The 23,343-nt window shown below is 39.4% G+C and overlaps 1 protein-coding gene across 2 annotated transcripts in view; it reads right to left on the bottom strand.

The window, feature by feature from the left end:
* Positions 1-23,343, bottom strand: part of LOC121944013 (coronin-1C-A) — a 44,202-nt gene that overhangs the window by 2,964 nt on the left and 17,895 nt on the right. For both annotated transcript variants that reach the window (XM_042487662.1, XM_042487661.1), the window contains exons 2-10: positions 22,135-22,331; positions 6,945-7,067; positions 4,667-4,796; positions 4,342-4,523; positions 3,246-3,365; positions 2,265-2,369; positions 2,036-2,181; positions 1,747-1,804; positions 405-647 (exon numbers count right to left, since the gene is read on the bottom strand). In XM_042487662.1, the coding sequence (XP_042343596.1) occupies positions 405-647; positions 1,747-1,804; positions 2,036-2,181; positions 2,265-2,369; positions 3,246-3,365; positions 4,342-4,523; positions 4,667-4,796; positions 6,945-7,067; positions 22,135-22,331 (1,304 nt within the window). The remainder of the gene's footprint in view (positions 1-404; positions 648-1,746; positions 1,805-2,035; positions 2,182-2,264; positions 2,370-3,245; positions 3,366-4,341; positions 4,524-4,666; positions 4,797-6,944; positions 7,068-22,134; positions 22,332-23,343) is intronic.

The raw sequence follows: 23,343 nt of genomic DNA, 5'->3' as shown, positions 1-23,343 counted from the left end.
GGGCTGTGATTACAGAGCAGGACTGCAGAGCGACACATGGGCTGGGTCCCAGGCGGGTGGCTGTGTTGTGGGTGAGGTGCGGCAGGACGCCCAGCAGCAGGCGCCCAGAGCAGCAACAGACCCCTCAGTTTGTGGGTCAGAGAGTGGGTTGAACAACATCTACAAACCACCTCATGAAGGCAGCCCGCGGCTCTGCCCTGCTCTGAACGCATACAAAACCCGATTCCAATGAAGTTGGGATGTCGTGTAAAACGTAAATAAAAACAGAATACAATGATTTTAAAATCCTTTTAACCTATATTCAATTGAATACACTACAAAGAAAAGATATTTTCAGCTCCACGTTTATTGTAATTCTGCGCTACATTTATCAGACACTCTTCCTAGGAAAAGCAAATACTCACAATCGATGGAGTTGGTGAGGCAGACTTGATGGCAGGGCTTGAGTTCTCTGTGTTCTTGGTCACCTTGATGTCCAAAATGTTCTTTTTGACCACCTTGAATTCGCGGTTCTTGCCTGGGACATAGCCGTTCTTGAGGGAGATAAGGATGGGGTCTCCATTCTTGCCTTCAAACCACTCCTCAGCTTCCAGGGCAGAATCAGGTCCAGATGTGTCTGGGTACAAGTCGTCCTGGAACAGGTCCGACTATAAAGAGAGGACACTGTGAAAAACTCTATAACCACCACGTTATAAGACAAGGCCTCACTCGGCTGCCTGTGATTAAACATGCAGATCAGATTAGATAGATATCTAATCTCTAGATATTTATTTTGAAAATGTAAAACAGACAGACTCAATGAATAGATTCAAATAAGCAACAAGAAATTGCATCGTACATGTTGGAAAAGGAATAGAAGGAAGTACAAACGTATTAATTCCTACCCCTTCTCAGCTAATCAGTTAATTAATTCATGAACTTCATCTCTAACATAAGTACATTTACACACAGACTCACATACATACAAACACGTATCCATAAACTTACAGATATAAATACACATATATGCATAAAACATGTATATATATATATCCCACCAATCATACTCGTACAGGCTACACATACATGTATGTTCATATATATTAAACATAATATGTGTGCATATACGTATATGCACCTGCACACAACTAAACACACAATATGCAGTTTATGAACATTAATTACAGTTGTACGTACAACGTGGATGTCATAGTGTGTCATAGACAGGCATGACAGTCATCAAAGTCTCTCCTCATTCTCTTACCTCTGTATAATTATGTTTTTGTACGAGCATGAAGTTTCTATAAGTTAAGCTGAAAACTTGACCACCCTCCCTGTCAAGGAACATTTTTTTGTATATTGCCTGGTAGCAAATTATTTCATCCGTTATACATTATCTGTGCTGTCTGAAATTCTACTAGGTCCATAAACTTCAAGGCATTTGACTTACGGATAGTTAATAATGTACAACTCTATGAACACACTAACACACTGTTTTTAGGACCTTTTTTTGCAGAACTCATAATGAATGTAGGGTGCTCTTGTAAGTATTAACCAATTTTTCCACATTGTAATTCATATAAGGCAATACAAGAGAACAATACAGAACACACAGTGCATTATGACCCAAGATGTGCCTTGCTCTTCCCATGACTGAGATGCTCCTTGCTAGTGTAGCTTGTGCATGTTTTATGTGAGGTTTCCAGACTAGAGAGATTGGAGGGCTGCTAACTGGGTGCAAAGTGGCCATTTAGGACGAGGACTCACCTTTCTGGGCACGGTCATCACGACAGGCTCACACTTCCTTTCATGCAGTTTAAAGAACCTGGCAACATAAAAATCAAAACTATTATCCACAAGTCAATGTCTGAATAAACAACAAAGGTAACAAACAGTGTTTTGTGACAGTTTACTGGGATTAGTGATTATGTCATGATCATGTCCTGCCTCCTAGTGGCAGAGTTAGGAACTCCACGTTAGATCTGATTGCCTAAAATCAAACCTCAAAACAATTCCTGGTGATGAAGATGATGATTAGCCCTCCATCTTAACCTACCTTGCAATTTCGCACTTATTGACATCAAGGCCCCTTTTGGGCATGTAGCCCATGCCCCTCTGGGGCTCCTTGGAGGAGTACGTGTTGAGGTAGTGAACATATGGAGCCTCATCTGTGATTTCAAAGTAACGGATGCTGCTGTCACCCTGTAAAGAAATAAAATAGTGTCTAATTTCTGTATTCAGCTGTGTGGAAATTAAACTATTGGTTGCTCAGGAAGTGAATTTACCTTCCCACAGAGGTAAACGACGTTGGTGTCTGGGTCATAGAAGGGCAATAGCACTCCGTTGCTGGTGTCTATCTCTTGCATAGTCATGGGCTCTTCCATGTTTTTCTAAAAAAAAAACAACAACAAAAAAAAAGGCACAATAAATGATGATAAATTAGTTCTGTGGCGAGACTAACAATACAGAACTGGATCGAGGAGAAGGTCTCCGCCTTCAAACAACAGGAAGAGGTGGTTCCTAGCCTTGATGGTTTTACTTTAAATAGATATGAATGATGCTGATTTCACAGTAATTAAGTTTTGAATAAGGTTTTTTATTTTTAACTTGTTTATACCATTTCAATTAAAGGTCCCATATTATGCTCATATATATGTTGTATTTCTGAGTTTCTATTAAAACATGTTTACATGCTTTAATGCTCAGAAAAACAAATGTTTGCTCTCATACTATCAGCATGAACATACTTCACCCTCTGTCTGACATGCTCAGTTTTTCTATCTTTATAGGCTGTCTCACTGGCATTACATTGTTAGGCAACAGCTTGGGTCCATGTTTATTTTCTGTCAACTGATGTCATTCAGGAAATACAAATACTGTATGTATATACGGTATAGTATAGTTGTGACATCACAAATTCACAGACGGCTCATTTAAGGGCAGAGTTTTTGAATACCCACTGTGTGCATTTCTTTGTGGATTGAGTGTTTTGATTCTTTCACAGTATGTATTTCGCACCTTTATCTGTTTTATTTTTTAAAGAAGACTTGTAAATCTGACTTTTCACAATATGGGTCCTTTAAAAGTTGATTTACATGAAAAGTTCTCTAAATAATCTATAGACTGTAGTGTAAATCAAGTATTGCAAGTTCTTAAGGCAACTCCGCAACCTATATTTCATAATTACAACATAATAATAGTGTGAAATGTATAACTCATAATCACTGAGCTGATCTAGTGCAGTCAGCGTACATGAAGCAGCTTACCGCATTCCAGAGCATGAGCTGTCTCTCACTCATGCGACTGAAACCTGTGGAGAGGATGTTGCCATCAGCCAGGAAAATGGCCCTCATAGGCCGGGCGCCCTCGTGTGCCTTCTCTTTCTCCTGTGAAGTGTAGTCGACAGGTCAACACAACTCCGGTGTATTCAAGTCACTATTTCCTGAGCAGTTTATTATTACAGCCACTTTTACTTTTTTTAGTGTAAGCTCTACTTTTTATTAACTGGCATCACAAAGTATTTTATTCAGCTCAGAATAAATTGTTTTTATTTGTTTGCTTTCAAAAGGTCACTACACACCAGACCAACATCCCACAACTAGTGGCAACAAAAGCCCAGTTTGCGTTGTCGTCATGTTGCTGTGTCTCAGCCGAAAAGTTGCATAGGAGCAAACCAAACCAGCTGCCAACAAGCAAGTATGTTTTGTGTGTGTGTGAGAAGAGATACCCCTCCATACCAGCAGATGGCAGTCATCTGTAATAGTTATTCAAAACAGGAAACTGGAAGACCAACATGCTGCTAATTAGCCAGTTAGCAGGTTAACCATGAGGTTAACAACACAATCTTACATTATATTACAAATTTGTTTTGACCTCACTCTCTCTTAACTTTAGCTGTTTTTTTTTACTTTCCTCCCTTCTTTTCTCCTCTTGTGCGCTGAGCTGAACAGACAATCAGAGTGATTTAATTCACTGACAGGCTCTACAGCTGCTGCTGCCAATTCAACAAAAAAAAAGCCACTGATGGTCGACAAGGGTCAACAGTGCTGGACACACCGCAGCAACGAGGGCTGTGGGCGCTCGCCGTTGGCCCAATGTGGGCAGCCGGCCAATCGTCAGCTTGGTGCGTCACAGCTTACAGGACAGAATTTGCTTCACAGAAATGAACCGAAATCTAGTGATAATTAGGCATCATACTCAAAGAATATTTTTAAGGGAACAAGGTTGCTGAACCCAGGGTATGCAGCTGAAGCAGTCTCCCTACTTGGAACCCCAACTCACAGCAGATTTATATTCACCTCTCATATACAATAGAATATATAAACAAAAGTCACAATAAAGAAATCTATGAAAATTGCTCACAGCAATGATCTCCTCCTTGCGGGGATCTATGACACGGATGGCCTTGTCCTTGCAGGCCGTGCAGATAAGGCTACCATTGCGGTTCCAGCTCACGTTGTAAATGACATCCGGGTGCATGTCGTCCAGGCTGATCATAGCCTCTCCTGTGCCCACGTTCCAGATAATGATCTGGTTGTCGCAACCTGACGACAGAGTGAAGTAAAGGTGAGCAGGACATCCAAGTCACACACAATATTTTGTCTTTAAGACAGCTGTCACCAGGAGATGTTATAGTTTGAATATTTGTGTTGAAAATGAACTTCAGCAAGTTTTCGTAGATTCTTACCTGCACTAAGAAGAACATTGCGTGCTGTTGGGTGCCATGCAACGATGCCAACGCGCTTGGAGTGTCCCTCCAGTACCCCCACCGGCTCAGACAAGTTGGTGACAAGGCCATTCTCAGGGATAAGCCACACCTGTGTGGGACATGAACAAGACAGAGGTCAGCAACAGAAGAGGCTGCTGGAGGGACACTCATTTTTACCTCCTTTTTCACATTAATAGTTTTGTCAAAGATTTTACTGTGAATCAATCAACCCCACCGTACCCACTGCATAACTGCAAATGGTACACCATAAATGGCAGTAACCAAAAGGAACCTGAGGGGGGCAGCAGTGACTAAGCGTTCAGTTGCTACAAACAGTATACAATTCAGTGACAGATGGGATATTCAGTCAAATTTAACAAAGCACAGTTAAGTTTATTACAAACCATAGTACAATACCAATCCTTCTAAAAAAGTGGTATATCAAAAACATAATACCACTGCAAAAAATCAAATGCAGAGTTGTGTAGGAAACAGGGTGTCTACAGGTATCAGACACTTAAATTTAATGCTTTTTAAGACCTTTTCAAGATCCAAATCTAAGACAGATTTTTGGAAAAATCATCCTTTATTTAAGCATTACAGGTAAGTATAAAGGTAAGTAGTGTATATGTGGTATATTTAGGAATATGGTTATTAGACTGAGTGATCCCTATCAGATTTTGTGGGCTTATACACAGAAGAGCTTAATTCACGTTAAACAAAAGAAATTTATAGATGGAAAAATAAAGTTAGATAAAATGTGCCATTTAAGACGTCACAAATAAAGTTAAGACTAAAGACTTTTTATACTTTTTGTTACCTACCTAATATTTTTCAAACATATCAGATTCAAACTATGTTAAAACATCATTTCAGTTAACTAGTATACATAAAGGGAGGGCTGTAATGCAGGGAGAAAATTAAGAAACTTGTGTGAAGGTACACAAAACATTACACACACAAATATGTGACCGCTACAGAAAATTTGCAGTTATGTCACATTACATGGGCAGGGCATTCTGTGAAAACACTAAGTATTTGTGGAAATGTTGTCTTTTTCGGTGAAAAATGTTGCCTGTATGTCTCTCGCATAAACTGTCACCTGCATATTCTATTGCATTACATCTTGTCCTGCCAAGCCATGTCTAAACTTTGAGTGGAGCATTCCTTTTTTCATTTTTGTAGCATTTTTTTCCATTTATTCAACCACCTTTCCTCACATGCTAATATTTGCTTGTTTATTATGTACTAGGGTTCAAACAGTATGATATTTTTTCAGTTAGAAGGACCCTTAAAGGAATAAAAACAGAAGTTTAGTTTTTGTTGAACAAATATTTTATAACTATAATTAAGACTTTAAAACTGTTTGAATGGAAGTATGTGTAAAAAATCTCCCTTTTGAAAACAACTAAAACAAATGGTGAGATTTTCCTTACGCTTTTTTTCCATATCATAGATGAGCAAATGTACAAGGTATGATAATTGTCAACTTTAGTATCACGGTATACCTTAAAACCAGTATATTACGGCAACCCCAGTATGTAAAGAGTTCTGTATGCTCTCATTTTAACAGCAGCACTGGTTAACATGCAGCAAGCTGCACTGATGTCCACTATGCACTTTATGTGATGTGACAATTATTATTATTATTTTTTTAATTGCAAAAAATATAGAAAAAGTCAAGGTTCATATCTCTACCAGTCAGCAGTTATACCGCCCTCTTCTACCTAATCTAAACTAAACATCACTGAGAGTCCGTTTCGGCTGTGAACTTTCCCTCTAAAGATCAAATGCTATGAATAGAGGAACCATTGATGATTCTTCTCTTCATTACACAGCTAATACTTCTGCAAACATGAACTAAATATGGCATTGATTCAGAGTAGGTTTAACAGGAAGTCAGGACTTTCAGGTGAGGAAGTGGTGGCTGCAAACATAAACAGGCTGCACCCTTATCTCAGCCCTTCATGGCCCAAATAAGGACATATGGAGGAAAGCACAACTACAGTCTCAAAAAAGTCGGTGACCTCAGCTCAATAAACAGCTAAATCATTCCCCAGCTCTGATTCCTGCAACACATATTTGAGTCTAATCTAATCCAGAGGGTGAGGTCTGCACCCATCCCAGAGTTACAACAGCCCGGCCTTTCGCAATAAAAGCAAGTAGTCTCTTGTCACTTATCAGCTCAAGAATGTGTGTTGCATTTTCCCCAATTTAGAGGTCTGAGTTCAGGTGTAAAGGGTGCGGCAGACCTTACCATCACTGTGCAGTCCTCGGAGCCGCTGGCGATGACCTGATCATTGTGGGGGCACCACTCAATGTCTAACACGGGGCCTGTGTGACCACACACTGTGGGGTAGGATTTGTCAATGCGTCCACACTGTAAAGACAAAGATAAACAACAAAGAGTAATGAGATTAGTCTTAGTCTGGTCCTGCTCAGAGAACATTGTCCATGCTGGAAGAGTGAGCATGTTTTCAAACAGGACAATTACAGTTTAATCCTAAATCCCACCTGAGAAATTAAGCTCACACACACACACACACACATACACGCGGGCAAGCAACATCTAAGAGAAGGCAGTTTAACAGATTCACTCCACAGAGAAAATGAAGTTACATGCTAGTGACACAGCCTGAGCAGAGAACTGGAGTCGAGGGAAGAACTCACTGCACGTCGATCAACATACATTTAATTTTAAGTGCTTTTTTTTTTTTTTTTTTTTTTTACAATTTTAACCAAACAAAACAACAGAAATACAAAATAAGTGAAGATTGTTCAGGTGAGATTAAGAACCCCTTTGGGGCTTATGAGAAATCTTACCTCAATAAGGATAATAAATACAAATGTCACATACTCAAGAAAAGTAAACAAGCAAAGTCAATAAACAAACATAAATAAATAAACATAAATCAACCAAGAATAATTTAAGAAGTAAAATAATGAATTAATGAAGTGATGTGAAAGTGTATTTAAAGAAACCATAACCAAACTGATGTACCAATGTAGTTCAAAATGTTAAAAAAAAACGAAAAAACAAATCATGCTGGAAATGAGTTTCGGATAATTACATTACCCAACATGACACATTTTTACCCACATTTACCTCCTGTTGGGTGAGAGCGCCATATGAATAACAGCAACTGTGTGGAGTCGTAAAGTTCTTAAAATGTGGGGAAATCCTTGTCCCACATAAACTCCTGCCAAGTGCTGTAGACTAGATTTTTAAGTTTTTCTTTTTTAGTTTTCTAACATGACCCAACAAACTGAACTGCCTTAAGCGAGAGAATCACCAGCTTTAGTTTGTAACTCCATCACTCAGCCAACAAAGAAGCTAGGGTTTTATTGGTGCTACAAAAAAAAGCAAACTAAGATTAGTTTGAGCCCCTGTTGGACCACCCATAGTAATTAAGAAAGTTATTAGTGGTGATGTCATTATACAGTAGACGCATGCCAACAGATGCTTAGTTTTCCACAGCAACTCCTTACTTTCAAATGTTAACCCTGTATCAAACTGTGTCCTTTATATAACCTGCTTATGCAACCAATGGACTGGATGGCTACAAATGAATTTCACACACACACTGGACACAAACACACACATATGCATGCACACAAGCAGCTTTCAGTTATGCTGTGCGTCCTCCTCTATCCTCCCAAAATCCACCTGCAGCTGGATTTGACCTCTGAATCCCACGAGCCTGGAGAACTAGTTGCTGTATCTATATGCTGAGGTGACTTAACAAACCCACGCTGTGGTGGATGGGTGTCTGGGACACACCCTAGTCTGTGTTGACTTCAAGTACCACCGCGGGGCCGGAGAGATGATGTCACTGACTGTGGAAAGAGTGCTGCTGCTGCAGCCCTATTTAAAGCACGATGGCTTTCCTAATATAAAAAAAGGAATCACTCATTGCCCACAGCTATTCTGCCATGCAGCAATAATGGCTCGAGAAGAGCTACTAAATCTAAGAATTGTATATTCAGTAATGAGTAAGAAGTACAGCCAAAGCTAAACTGAAACCTCATGAGAACATAACTCTAAGCCATTACTTATATATATATATATATATCTAAACAACAGATGTCCACATGCACACTTTATGCCCAAGGAATTTACACTGACAAACACAAACACACTTGAAGTTCACACAAACAACATGGCTACTTTTGACCAAAAAGAAGCACTGCATTTGATATGAGTTTTTACAGTGTGTGCAACAGCCATTTTCACCACCTCCAATCCACAGCTACCTGCAACGGCATGTCATGTAAATGTTTGCTTTTCTTTTGTGGCCTCTGGGACCCGTTTTTTTCCACGTCTTGTTTTAACGGTACTTCTGACTTGTGTCTGTTCCCACTGCAGCTTAGCTTCTCCACCTGCTGTGGACATCACACAAACTAATTCTTCAGCACCACTGAGTGTAGCACTTACTTGCAGCACTATTTTCAACAGCAGTTTAACAATAAGCCAAATCTTATTCAATTTGCCAAACAGCAATGAGCTAAACTACTCAGACCTGTATGTCACTTATATCAGTAAAAACTGGTCATTAAAGGCAGGGCTAAAGGTGTGAGTAAAGTGACAGGCAGAGTTCAGAGGAGACCGAGCTCACCCCAAATTGTACATTATGGCTTTTGTAGCCAAATGATTACATGTGACTTGAAGCTTTTTAAAGAAGGGGACTGTCACAGAGATGAATATAGAAAGAGGTAAAAATTGGCCTTTTAGCCTCCAAGTCAGGGTCCACCAAGTGCTAAAAGCACATAGATATCTTGTTTGACGAGTAAACCTCAGAAGGCTATCTGCCACAGTGACGGGTAAATGTTTGTACTTAAACAGTCATATGATTAAACTATGCCGAGAGTCTCTGTGCGTGTTGTGTGTGTGTGTGAGTGTGTGTGTGTATGTCAAACATACACCCACACATATGCACCCACATGCACACCCCTCTGCTTGTAAGGCGAAACCTGACCATCTTGCGTGTTTCTAGTTTTGCAGCATTGTTTCACTGTTTACTGTACGTAACATCAGCGCATCCGTTAAACTATTACTTGCCACCAGTTTGCTGTAACCTAGCGTTGTGTGTATACTTAAGGCTGTGAAATAATAACGCAAAGGGGGCGTGGTTTGAACTAAGACAGCAAACTCTTTACGTTCTTCCTCATTGTCATCAGCAGCGCATATGCTCCCTTTCGTCCGTTCTTACCTTTCACAATAGGAGCATCAGTTAAATGCACTGAAACAAATGTAGGCCTGTATGTGAAGCAATGAAGGCAATTCATATTTGGCCGATTAAAAATTTAAAAAAAAGCTTGACCTGTGGATTTTTTTTTCATCTACCAGTCACCTTAGCTGTTGAGTCAAAGGGTTCATTTCGGGCCACTGCTCCTAGTGCCATTCACGGTCTGAAGCACACTATGACTATGTTCAGAATGTAAAAAGAGCAGAAAATAAACAAAGAATCATATCCAGTTCGGAAGCTAACAGGCCCTATTCACATCAAATGTTCAATTGTGTTACAAAACAGTAAGAAACAAAAACCTAGAGGCAAACAGAGGATGGTGGTTTGGGCCTTGGAGGAACAGTTTAGTCCCAGATATGAGTGTCATGTTGCTCAGGCATTCTTTCTCTTAGACATTTCCCTGTCTTTGATGCAGGAGATTAAGAAGCCTGCTGCTGTTACAATGTACATCCACAGTGGTGTGGCTGATATCACCAAGTGACATGATTCATATCTCAGAGGTCTGTTCATATTCAGTGAGACTGAACAGATGTTTTCTGGGTCAGCACAGTCCTACTATGGCTGGACGTCTATACAAATCACAGGAAGTGACTATGTACTCTATGAAAATGTTGGGCCTGCACCATGCAGTCACCTGACTGCCACAAAGTTGGGCTGTGACACATACTCCGACTGCAAGTTTAGAGATCAAAGTCCAGTGTGTGTGAGAGAATGGACTCTGCATGTGTGTGTGTGTGTGTGTGCAGTATGTGAAAATCACAAGATCTTGTCTAACCCTCACCCTGACTGCTGAACACACCCTGAAATCTACCCTGAAGCCGAGTGAAAAGAAAGCAGACTTTGACACTGCTGTCAATAGGCATCCTTGAACCACCATCCGGTATCAGATAACATTCCCATTAAATATGAGACTGGTGCCTCTGCAGCTGAGTTTACTCTAAAATTTCATTTAGTTGATCACACAACATTAACTATTGGCATTATGAAGTAAGCATGTTATCTGTGCATACTAACTTCATGTCATACAGTAGAGATGTGCTTTTTCTTCACATGATTTCCTGCAGACAGTAGAAACAGGATGTAAAGCAGGAAGACTACAGACTGATGACCAGGTGTAGCAGCAGGAGCAGCATAAACAAGTCTGACAAAGAGCAAACCAATTGCTGGGATAACACAAGCTTTCACTTCAAAGGTTCTGCTTTATGTCTTTAATGATGCTGCAGTATTTACTTCACAATATTTTCACTGCACTGTACAGATCAAAATGTTATGGATCATGTTCAGTCTAGTTAAAAAATGTGCACACCCACAAAAACTGGCATTCACTCAGAATATTAACAGTGTCTAACCAGTTCTTTCATGCCAAACCGTCTATGCCATTTCAACATGCATTGGTGCTGTGCTACTGTGGTGGTGTCTGTACACTACTCTAACACAGATGGATAAATGTGATACCTCGCATCAACACTTAATAAAACATTCTGGTTTTTTGTTTACTTGAAGGCTATAATGCTTTAAACTGACCTACACAACAGTGCCGGACAATTGCAACAGATCCTCTGATTTATGTCTAAGAGAAGAAGGGAATAGCCTGTGACCAAGGCTTGTTGGTGTATTATCACTATTTACAACAAATTCACAGTAAAACGTATTTATCTGAACCTCTGAACTGACTGTCCTCAAACCATTTGGTGTATTAAGATGTTGATTACTAATAAAGGGCTGGTTTAATGTTGCTTGCTCATTGATGCAATTAGGAATATGTAAACAGAACATTTATGTATGATAAGCATACATTCATGTTTTATGTCTGTCCTTGCAGAAGCTTGGTAAACAGAGTCCACAAAGATTAAGACCACCTACGGGAGTGATCCACATTAGGACCTCAACAATCAGAGAGACTTTGAACTCCAGTTCAGACAAGCTGCAAAGATTTCTACATGACCTCTTAGATTAGTCTCCATATTCAACAATTCTACATCAACACTTTATAGTCATAAGCGCAAACTAAAAGAAAGTAATCTGCGTACGCTAAGAGAGAATTCTATACATGATGAATTATAGCTGATACTGGTGACTTGCAGCAATGAACCATGAAGCCCCAGTGACACTTGAGCTAAGCTCTGGAGCTCGACCTCCTGATCAACCCAAGCAGGGCAGAGGAGACCGACAGTTCGACCAGAGAGCCAGACGTTCTTCACATTCCACACCTCGGCCCTAGGCAGCTCTGGTATGGGTATGACTAATGAGAGCGAGGGGGCTACTAGGGTGTCAGATATAGCACCCTTTGAGGCGTTAATGGTAGTTGTGTATGATATACACAATTAGGAATTGCGGGGTCTGAAGAGCAAACAAGTGGATCATGCCTTGAGCCAGAATGAAAATCTGATAACACGACATTCAGTGCAGGAACGCAGTTTACGTGGAGTTGGATTAATGTAAGTGTTTGCACTGACAATTAACAGTTTAACTGAAAACAACAACCAAAGCTGTACACAAGGTAGCTGAAACCCCACTGCAGCGAGATAACCTGGGTGAAACTCTGCAGGTAAGTTAACCTGTAGCAACTTGTTGCATTCCCTCCTCTGTCCCTCTGAGAAAGCAGAGCTTCAGGCAAATTTGCAAGTCTGTAGTCGTCTTAAGAAGAGGCATTTAAACTCAAACACTCACCAGAATCTTAACCACAAGCATAATGAGATGTCACTCAGATGTATCACCAGTATCTGCCTCTCCTTGCGGCTAGGTCACACACTAGATACACCATCATAACTGCTGGTGGCAGTGTGGAGCTCAAAGACGGTTCAAATTTTACTATAGTATAAACAGATCAATGTCTGCAGCTTTTGGTGTTCCCAAAAATGAGACTAGTTAGGAGCTGGAAAAAATATATTAAACACATCTTGACAGTCTCTTTCACACCAATTCAAGCACGTGTTAGACAGTAAAAAGCGCTTTGAGTGGTCGAAAAGACTAGAAAAGCGCTATACAAGTACAGGTCCATTTACCATTCACCCTTTCAGACTAAAGGAAAATTGTGAAATAAAGAAAGTGACGGCACAAGAGAAGTGTCACCAAACTAAAATGAAACCTAATTTGATATTTTATGTAATATGAATCTATGTAATCTTGTGGTTTAGCTGTGAAGTGTGAGGAACTACATCTGAAAAGTGATGACCAGGGATTAGCTTGTAACAGGAGCCTCATATGCAGTTAAATGCAGGTTGAATGTGTTCACTAGAGTGTGTCAAATGAGTTCCCAACATCAGAGGTCTATTATACCAAAAGAAATCGGACAGCAATCCTTGCAACTGGATTTAAAGGGGGTTGAAAAAAAAATAACAATGCCACTTGAAAGAAACTTCCACTCATTTAGACAGTTTACAACAGCATTGTTTCTCAATATCTTGGTGTTATTAAATAGTAGTTCTATTAAACCATAATCTACAAACATGAACACCAACAAGAAATTTGTGTTTCCTACCTCTAGCAATTTGAGCCAAAACAGAAAATTTCAGCATCATCTTGTCCTACAGTTATTTGGTAACAAATACTTGTTTGTAAGCATATGTTTCGTTATCTTAAGAGCAATATAAAACTGACAAAAGGTTTTGAGTAGGCCTACTTCTTCTATAGCCGACAACATTCTCAGTTAGAGAAAGACTGAAAATAAGGGAATGTGCCTTTGGCCCCAAGCCCCCAAATCATTGCATGTGCCCCTGGTAATAATAATGAGAGGTCAGCGCGAGCGGCTGGATGAGACATGGAGCGATGCATTCTGGTGTTTCTAAATGATTCCATCCAAAGTCTGACTAAACCTGAAACAAGAAGAGGTCTTCAAAAGTCACTTTCCACCACTGAATGTTTGTCTGTTTGTTCATTCAGACACTTTAGTGCTGTGAGGAGAAGCTCTGTCTGCTTGTCTCATACATGAAATGCGTCATCATATGATTTTTGCTGGCAAATGAGTAGGAGGTACATTACAGAGATGAACACTTAATGAAAAATTGTGGCTTTACATTTACTTGGATGCTATTGTGCTTTAAACTGGCATACACAACAGTGCTGGAAAGCTGCAATAGGTCTTCATATTTATATGTAAGACATGTAGGGATAAGAATGTTACCTGGGTGTGTTGGTGTATTATCACTGTTTCAATTTGTCTACTTGAGGAGATTGTTTCAGTTTGGTAATTGGACTTCAGGTTTGCAAGAACATGATGCTGACAGATAAACAGTTACATAGGACTGTCAATTACATCACACTTTCACAACACTGCTAAAAAAATGGGCCCCAACAGACTAAACCAGCCAAGCAAGAAAATCATCTCCAAGGCAACCAGCCTACAGGTATAGAAAGCATCCACAACAAGACTTGCAACACAGAAGTGAAAATGTCCATAACTAGATGTAAAATCAACTGTATCAGTGCAAAAAAAAAAACAAAAAAAAAAAACAACAAAACCACCCACACCAACAGCAAGGAGCTAAACTCAGCAGTCGAATACCTAACATGTCCATAACTACACTACAGACATTTGTATCCTTCGAGAGGAATGTCTGATGCCTAGAAAACAACCAGTTGCATAGCAACAAGTACAAATGCAGAAATGACCATGAATCACACAGTGATAGATACAAAGCTCAACACTGAAAGCCCAAAAAATGGATGAAAAACATCCCTCAAGGCAGTAGAGGACATTCTTTTCATTCACAGAGGCCTGCACACTTCCTTTCCTTGCAGCTCAACATGTGATTCACACATGCACAGCACTAAAGGGTCTGCATGCAGTCCGGCGCTGCTCAGAGCTCCATGGAAATTTCCACTTTTTCACGTCACTAAGCCTGTATGATAGGGCAGGAACAATAATAAGCTTTATTTGTAAAGCACCTTTCATACATAAAATGCAGCTCAAAGTGCTTTACATACAAGATGTAAAACCTGACAATTCATGAGAAATGTGTATGTAAATACATATATAATCTATGACCAAACACATAAAAACAGCATTTATATATAGACACCCACATATGCACAAATAAAATAAGATTAAAAAAAAAAATTAAAAATCATTATACAACACATGTATACCATAGCTCAGGCAGTGGGTTGCAGAACAGGTCAGCGGTGGGAAATAAATAAAAGAAATAAAATGTAGAAATATAAAAGATATATTAAACAAGAAGAGTAAAATTATAAAAGCGCATTTAAAGCATAAAACACAACAGAGTGCAACACATCTCAGACTGAAACCTGAGCTAAAGAGATAAAGTAGACATACCTGTACAGATATGTACTACAGATAGACTGTAGTGCTGCGTATTTCTGCTACATGGCTAGTGAAACATCATAAGATTAATTAGAGATAGCATCTAAGACACGTCCACTATTTACTACTACTATACTGGTTGTTTTGTTGCCAGTTAGGAAGTATTTGGAGCAGCTGAAATTTTAAGCCACATCTGGTATTAGTATCCATGTGCTTCTACAACACAAGATATTTGCTAACAGGTCACTGAACAGCACCGGCTGGTGGTTGCTGATGAATGATGACACAGAATCAGTGTTTCCAGTATGTCTGCGGCCGTAGTGATTAGGTCCACGCAAGTGCTTTTAAAAAAATCTATGACAAGACATCTTATGAATATAACAAGGGTCATTTACTTCTGTCACATGCTGTGATGCAGTCCAGTACCTGTGGCCCAAAAAAAAAAAATCAACTGGAAAATGAGAATCTATGAATGAAAATAATTTTTTAGAAATAACTTAGAACATATGAAATGCAGCCCAGCTATAAAGATTTTGTGTGCCAGATGAATGAATTTGTGTGCAACCACAACTAGTTTGTGAATTAACTGCTCTTGCAGTAGATTTTAAATGCATAAAATGAAAAAATGGCACTGTATACACTATCAGCTACTATTAAGAAGTATTACAGTTTTGCTCTAAGCTCTGCAGTAAAAAAGAAAGTCTGCTTTATTTCTTTCTCATAGCTCTGTATTAATGGATTATAAACATTATTCAGTTATTTGGCAGTCATCCCAATTATCACATTAAAATAATTATTCTAATATGGCACTTGGATACAGCGAGCGACTCTGTGACAGAGACAACATCTGACTCTAACCCAGTTCTCTCATCTTGGCCGCTCTTCATATTTCGGCCTATCCCAGAATTCACATGTGTGCCGACACTGCATGAGGCAGCCAATGGCAAGGCAGGGAGGAAATGGTCTTGGAAGGCTGTCAGGCAGGGAGCAGTGAATGACCATATATGGTAAAATCTGCAGTCAGCAGGACTGAGCGGCAGAGGCGGCAAAGGCAGAGGCAACAGAGCAGTATAGAGGTCTTAGAACACAAACTGACCAAAGTATGGGGAAAGACCTTGGATATCATGCACACCCTTTGTATTTTTGTGAGCAGAGACAGAGCGTAGATCAGTTAGCAGCCAAACTGGTATATGAGAGACAGATCAGAAATAATGTGTCACTGTGCACACACCCAGGGATTACTAACAGCAAAGGTTGAGCACTGGATGAATGGTGCATTGAGGGATTGAATCCAAATCAAACACACACACTCCACATCTGATCATCCTTTCTGTACAGAGGCAGTGTTTGAAGCACTAACATGGAACATGCCTTCTACATTAAGCAATGCACTATGTGCTGTTGAGGCTCTAGTTAAGGGTAAATCTTAAAAAAGAACTGGACAAAAGAGGAAATGAAAGATGCTAACAATTAAAGTGACTAAAACGCAGTGTGCATGGAAAATAAAGATGCTTATGGCTACATCAGGACAGACAGCATGGATTTTTAATCCTCTGATACCTGGAAGGACATCAGTTTTACTTGTGCTACATTCAGACGCCTTTCACAAGTATTTAAACATTTGAAACCTGAGCAAAAACATTATATTTTCTTAAAAATATGCGATAAGCAATGGGCAATTTGCAAGAAACAGGTAAAAGGTGACAAGAAAAAAAACCTGAAAATTAATGTTTAAAAAAAGGAGAGACAGAGGGACATAGAGAGAAATAATCGAGAATTCTATAAGAAACAAATAGAGAAAATGTCCACAAACTATATTTATGATTATTAGAATAATATAATCATTTATCCAATATATTTTATAGAATATATATTTATATATATATATATATATATATATATATATATATATATATATATATATATATATATATATATATATTAGCACTTTCACTTGAGGCCATTTCCTTGTTTTTTGTTTGTTTGTTTTTACTTTCTTTTATTGTGTTAATTTTCTTGTAACATGTTACTTATTTGTTTTGTTTTTTTAAATCATTTCCAGTTAATTTGCTCATTGCCTTCCTCCCATGTTTTTGAGAGAAATCAAGTAAATGTGCTAAGGTTTCCAGGAGTATAACTATGGCATGCTTTGATAAATCACAAAAGTGATATCTAGCTGAGGGATATAAATCATAGCAACTGTTACGATGGACTGAGACTTCCCTTCTCATATGCTGAGCAGACAGACAGGAATTATCAGGAATGTTTCACTGAACACTAGCTAGCTGCTGCATTCACTCCCACAGCTTCCTTCATATGGAAATCAAGGAATAAATTAGCAGGCATCCTGCTAAGAAAGAGAAAAGAAGAGATTGAAAGCATGAGGCAAGGGAATGACATGTGTTGAGTTGGACATCTGATGCCCTCTATAAATCTCTGTGCTCTGACAGGAGGAAGCAACAATGCACATGGCTGTGCTGAGTCACTGCGGGCCTGCCACACTAACCTCACCCTACTGAGTCACACGTAGACAAGACTCCACTGGTTGACAACTCAGGCTCAGACTTCAGGTCCAGTAACAGAACCACAAAGTCAACCTCTGAACTCCAAGGCTGGATTGCACTGACAAGATTAACTCTAAAACCTGATTAAATCATGGTTTTAGTTTAAATTTTGCACCACGCTTTAAAACTTGATTTAGATTAAATTAAAGACTAAAGATTACATTTAGACTTCTCTTTAAAGCTCAGTTTAGTTTTTGCTCTAAATCTAGATTCAATTTAATTCTGTCACACCAAAAAATTTAAACTCCAAATTAAACTGTGAACCAGCGTTAACTTAAACCTACAGCTGAGCAGGTTTATTTTTTACAATGGCTGCCTTTTTGAGATGAATTGTGCAAAATTATCAAGTTCCTTCAAGTATCAAGTTTTGTTCAAGACAGTTAAGTTAATTTCCATATATATAAAATTATGACAAACAGTGGGTTTTCAGATTATAAGCAGAGGGAGTACAATGGTTTTTTGAAGGCTCATAATTTCAATAATTCAACAAAGAAGGTGCACAGTTGCATATGGCTTAATTGTGAAGGGGAAAGGAGCATCATCACACTTCTGCCTCCCCCCAGCTGAAGTGTGGTAATGACAAAGGACCGCACTGAGAGTGAGCGTGGGACAAAGGCCCTGAGCAGCTGGCTGCCAACAGAAACTGGGAGCAACACAGCATAGGCAGATGGGTTAGCCGGACAGATGCACTCTCACATTAGAGATGGGAAGGGGTGGGAGGGTGCGGGCGTTTAGGGGATGTGTGCCCTTGAAACAAAAATGAAATTAGATCCAGGTGATACAGAATGCAAGTCTCCTTCACTCAGGCACAGAATTTTATCCACAAAGCAGGACCATGTCTGACAAAAGTTTAAGTACAACAGACACTTTGTACAGTCAGAGCATAGAGAACTCCCATAATGAGCCCTAAAACTCGGTGCTCTGTTGGCATTTCGCACTTCTGGTTCCCTCATCTCAGTGTTTTTGGGAAGGGTTGTGGTTTGTTCTACAACATAAAATATGTCAGCAAATACCCCACTCGCAAACTCTGAGGCTTTTATGTGTCAGTTGCTAACAAGTAGCTAAATGACACTACAGAACCTCATCACGCCAAACTGCTCCGAATATGGCTTTACAGCCTCATAGCGGTGGCGAGGCAACCATAGTGTAGTTCGTTTTAGCCTAGCAGCAGCTTTTAACTTCTGCCGATTGCATTTAGGCTTCAAAGATCCTAAAAGATTATCTTGCCGAACAAAACGTGACATTATCAAAAGTTTGTTTACCACAGAGCTTATTTTCTGCAATAGTCAAAAAAAAATCCCATTAGCTTCTTGAAGAGGGAACCAGGGCAAAGCTAACTTCCAGGTCGACCTAGAGAAAAACATCATCCCTGGGGCACTCTTAAGAAAATGGAGAAGCACACTGATTCACAAACGCATTATTTTAATCATTTTCTAATTAAGAGGCAACATCATGATTCAGTTTATTAGAAATAATGTTAGATGCTGAAAGCAACTCTATTGCTGATCCACTGCATTGCGGTCTTGTCATATCGTGTGCAAGAGCAGACTCGGCCCACTTTTGAGACCTGCATTGCCAGCTGAGGCTATACTGAGATTTCCAGATGGACCAGCTTTGTCAGAAAAAATCATTTGGGAATACTATGGTGATAAATGCCAAAAATAGATGTTAAAAGAATAAGCACAAATATGTTGTTCCTATGTCCCAACAGCTGACTTTCCCCTTAATTCTACACAGCAAAACAGGTTTGGAGGCAATACAAACTGGTCACACTGTGCAACGTTTAACATACATACACAAAACACACACTATTATTCTTGAATAGCATGGTGTTCCCCTTTCAGTGTGTCAATGCATGGCCTGTTGAAATGAGGAAAACACTATATCTGAAGGATTAGTCTGTGTCACGCCTGCCAGCTCATATGTGGGAAGATCTAAAAATCAAGAGAGCTTTTTTAATCTCTCACTTGGGGAAATTGCCCGAGGTTTGCTCTGCACAGAATGACCTCAGTCTCTCGTAACCTTTTCGTTCAGTAGTGAAAGTAGACTTTGTTCAGTAGACACACCATGACTGTGCTGGTATATGGCATGCAGAGGGCAGCTCGTTCAAACACAGACACAGAGAGGAGGGCAGGAGTGTGAAACTGGTCGAGCCTGCAGCCCACCTCCAGTGCAAGCCTTGTATTGAATGAGGTGCTGAGAGGTGTAAGCTGTGCGATGACAGGTCTGAGGATCCGGTCCCCTATGCCAGAGAATTCTCAGATGACATGGCAACGTACTGGTGTACACTAATTACAGGCCCAGGTTAGATCTGTCAACAGTCTCACAGTACTTATGTCACTCACAGTGTCAGGACCTGCCACTTCACTACAGCTTGAAAGCTGCCAAACAGAAACAACAGCAGCTAGCAATTCACCACTATCAACCATAATTGCAACCAAGGGCTCTCTAGAGGACATGCAAGAGCCCCCCATTGGATTCAGTCTGACCTCTATTGAACTGTAATTAGCCCCATTATGACAGCAGGGTTAAAACAAAAGCGGGGAATGTATTCACCAAGCTGACTTGTTTACAGCTAACACTCTTCAAATGCCGTCTTTCCCAAACCAAAAGTAATTCTAGTTGGAGTGCAGCGAGTCCTTATTTGGAGGCAAGGATCAGGAGACTGCTCGCTCCAGGGCTTGGAGGAGTTTCTGTTGTACACATGAGGGTGTTTGAAACAGCCCACTGGTAAACATTAATCCCAAGGCACACTGACACGTAGAGTCATCTGTCCTGCTTTGAAGAGACGGTCTTCAATGCAAACTATTATTTTTCATACACGAAACAGGGAAATTTGGCTGTTAGTTACTTTCACAAAGTAAAAGGGGGGAAATCAACTCAAGTCTCTCTACAGGATTCCCACATATTTTCATGGACAAAATTTAAAAACTTTTCTGTGACTTTTTAAAGGACCCATTATTATGTTTCTGAGACCATTCACAATCTATAACAGGAACAGAACTGTATGGTATACTTTAATTCAAAAGTTGATTACTGTATGAACATTTATCAGCAACCTTTTCCAATCTCTAATAGTTGGTTTTGTTCATATTTACTTCTAATAATTTGAACTACAGTCCAAGCACTTACAGTATATGAGTCCCCTAGTTTTCAAGCATTAGGGGAAAACGGAAATTATTATACTATCAGTGTATTCATGATGCATTTGATTTTAAGATCATCTCTGGATGCAACTCTGGAAAACAAGCATACACTAATTAAGACTCAGAATTGGACGTGGAAGGTTATCTACACAACATTACTGTAACAATCAATTGTATTCCAAAGAAATACTTTTCCAAAACTTAAATTGATTTTTACAAATTTCATGACTTTTCTAGGTTTTCTATGACTTTGGGAACCCTTTCTCGACCTTTTAAGTGCTTTATTTTCAACATCCATGTCAGTCCAAATGTGATCCCAGAGAGCATGGCTTTCCTTCTCTTTACGTCATCACTGATGTGAAAACAATATAATTCCTCCATCTAAAAATATCCTGACATAATTTGATTTACTTTAATCATCTGTAACCAAAGCATCACATGCATAACTGCACCCAAATGACACACAATGCCTTCAAAAGGTTAGCAATACACCATTTCAATGCACCATTTTTTTCAGAATAAAGATGGAATATATTACTTCAGGGTTTTTCCTGGCACCAAATAGGGCAGTGGTGGTGGTGGTGGTAGGTGCCGCAGCCAAATACACTAATATACACATAAAGTGCCAAAAATCTAAACTATGCCTTTTAAAAGAAAAAAGAAATAGTTCACAGGATACAAATTGAGCCTTTAAGCATCACCAAAATGCAGCCCCATTACAGGGTAGTTGCATTAAAGTTTGTTTTTCTGAACATAGTTCACAGCCTCCTATTTTTCTTCATTCCCTCCTCTTTGTGTCTGAGCTGGGTGAATTTTTCCAGCTATTGTGGGTCAAAACCACTGGCTGTGTTGTAATATCAAAACATTTTTTTTTAGTAAAATTAAATGTTTATTTCACAAACTCAAAGCTTTGGATAGAACAGGTACATGGTAAGCATTTTGTCACTCTCATGCACCAAAGTAACCAAGACAAAGAAGCCAACTTAATTTCCGAGTAAGATGTACAAACTACCAAAAAACCGTGATTAACTAATGCATTGTTAGATACTCTGTGTGAGCTATTAATAGCATAAAGAAGCAGTAAATGCAAACGTGCTTACACACCTGGTTTATCTGCACTTAAAGGTCGTAGAGGGCAGCTCTGATTAACGTGCCCTCTCCAAGCACACAATACACTGCTTTTCCACTGTTGCATTAACTACTAAGTGATACACCATAAACTTACCTTGTGAAGAGGGAGAACAAGGAATGCTCCTCCACCACTGGCATCAACAATTATGGCAACAAACTTGGGGTTGACTGCACAGAAGGAGCTGTCCCATGTGACCCTTGACACCCGGATATCATCGTAGCATTGGTCATTCTTCGCATGCTGGCCAAAGACGTGACGGAATTTGCTTTGTCGCACAACACGTTTCATATCTGTGCAAAGAGCAGAGAGGAGGATTTAACATGCTAGTTTGCAATTTAAGAATGCAAGTATACAGGATTAAGAACTGCGATATGAACCAACAGACTACTTGAAAGACTTCAAGAACATAATACATCCCATCCACACATTGCAGCAAAGCCGTTAGATCATATGTTAGTTTTTTTCCATAACGTGTTGTACTTTCTTACTCTGAGGGTGTTTTGTTACAAACCACTACAATTCGCTACTCTAAGGGTCTCCCTGGAATTTCTGGGCATCATGGTGCTGACAGTTTCAAAGAAGTATATTACCAACAGATGTTGTAGCTTATGAATATGAATTTAACATCAGATTTTGGAAGGGGGTGATAATGTTACAGTAGTGTATGATGGTGCAGCTTCATTGCAACTCTGACGCAGACCTTTCCACATTTTGCTTTGTTACCCTTAATTCCTCCTTTGGGTAAAAAGAATAAAATATGATAAGTTTGAGCCAGCCATGAGCCATTCCTCCAAACAACACTCTCTTTTATTTACTATCCACCATGTGGGTTCTCCTAACCTCAGTGATCACACAGCAAGCATGTAGAGTTTCTTCAATCATAAATTAAAAGCGCCAATGCACCATGGCTCACTAACAATATTTTTGATAATGTTTGACAGTATTTTCTGGTGGGCAATTCCGACAAAGTACTTATCTCTTAGAAAGTGGTGCATATGCACTCATTACTTAATGACAAAACTACAAAAAATGTTTAACATCCAAAAGGAGTTTAAAATGTTCAGATTATTTCAGATTTCATAAAGATGCAACATGTGTACAATCAACAACAGAGCAAACACAGGCTTGATGATATTTCATATTACTATTTTCATATGCCTGTTTCTTTTCATCTTAATTTGAGCCAAATATTAAACATCTGAAATACTGACACGCTTAACATGTGGCACACTTAAAAAAGAGCCACTTCCAAAGGATAAAAGGACATACCCAAAACAAACAAAAACAGACTTTGTAGCTGTT

The sequence above is a fragment of the Plectropomus leopardus genome, chromosome 6 (assembly GCF_008729295.1).
Source record: "Plectropomus leopardus isolate mb chromosome 6, YSFRI_Pleo_2.0, whole genome shotgun sequence".
NCBI lineage: Eukaryota > Metazoa > Chordata > Actinopteri > Perciformes > Serranidae > Plectropomus > Plectropomus leopardus.
The sequence above is the reverse complement of the archived record's forward strand: the minus strand, read 5'-3'. Positions and strand labels throughout refer to the sequence as shown.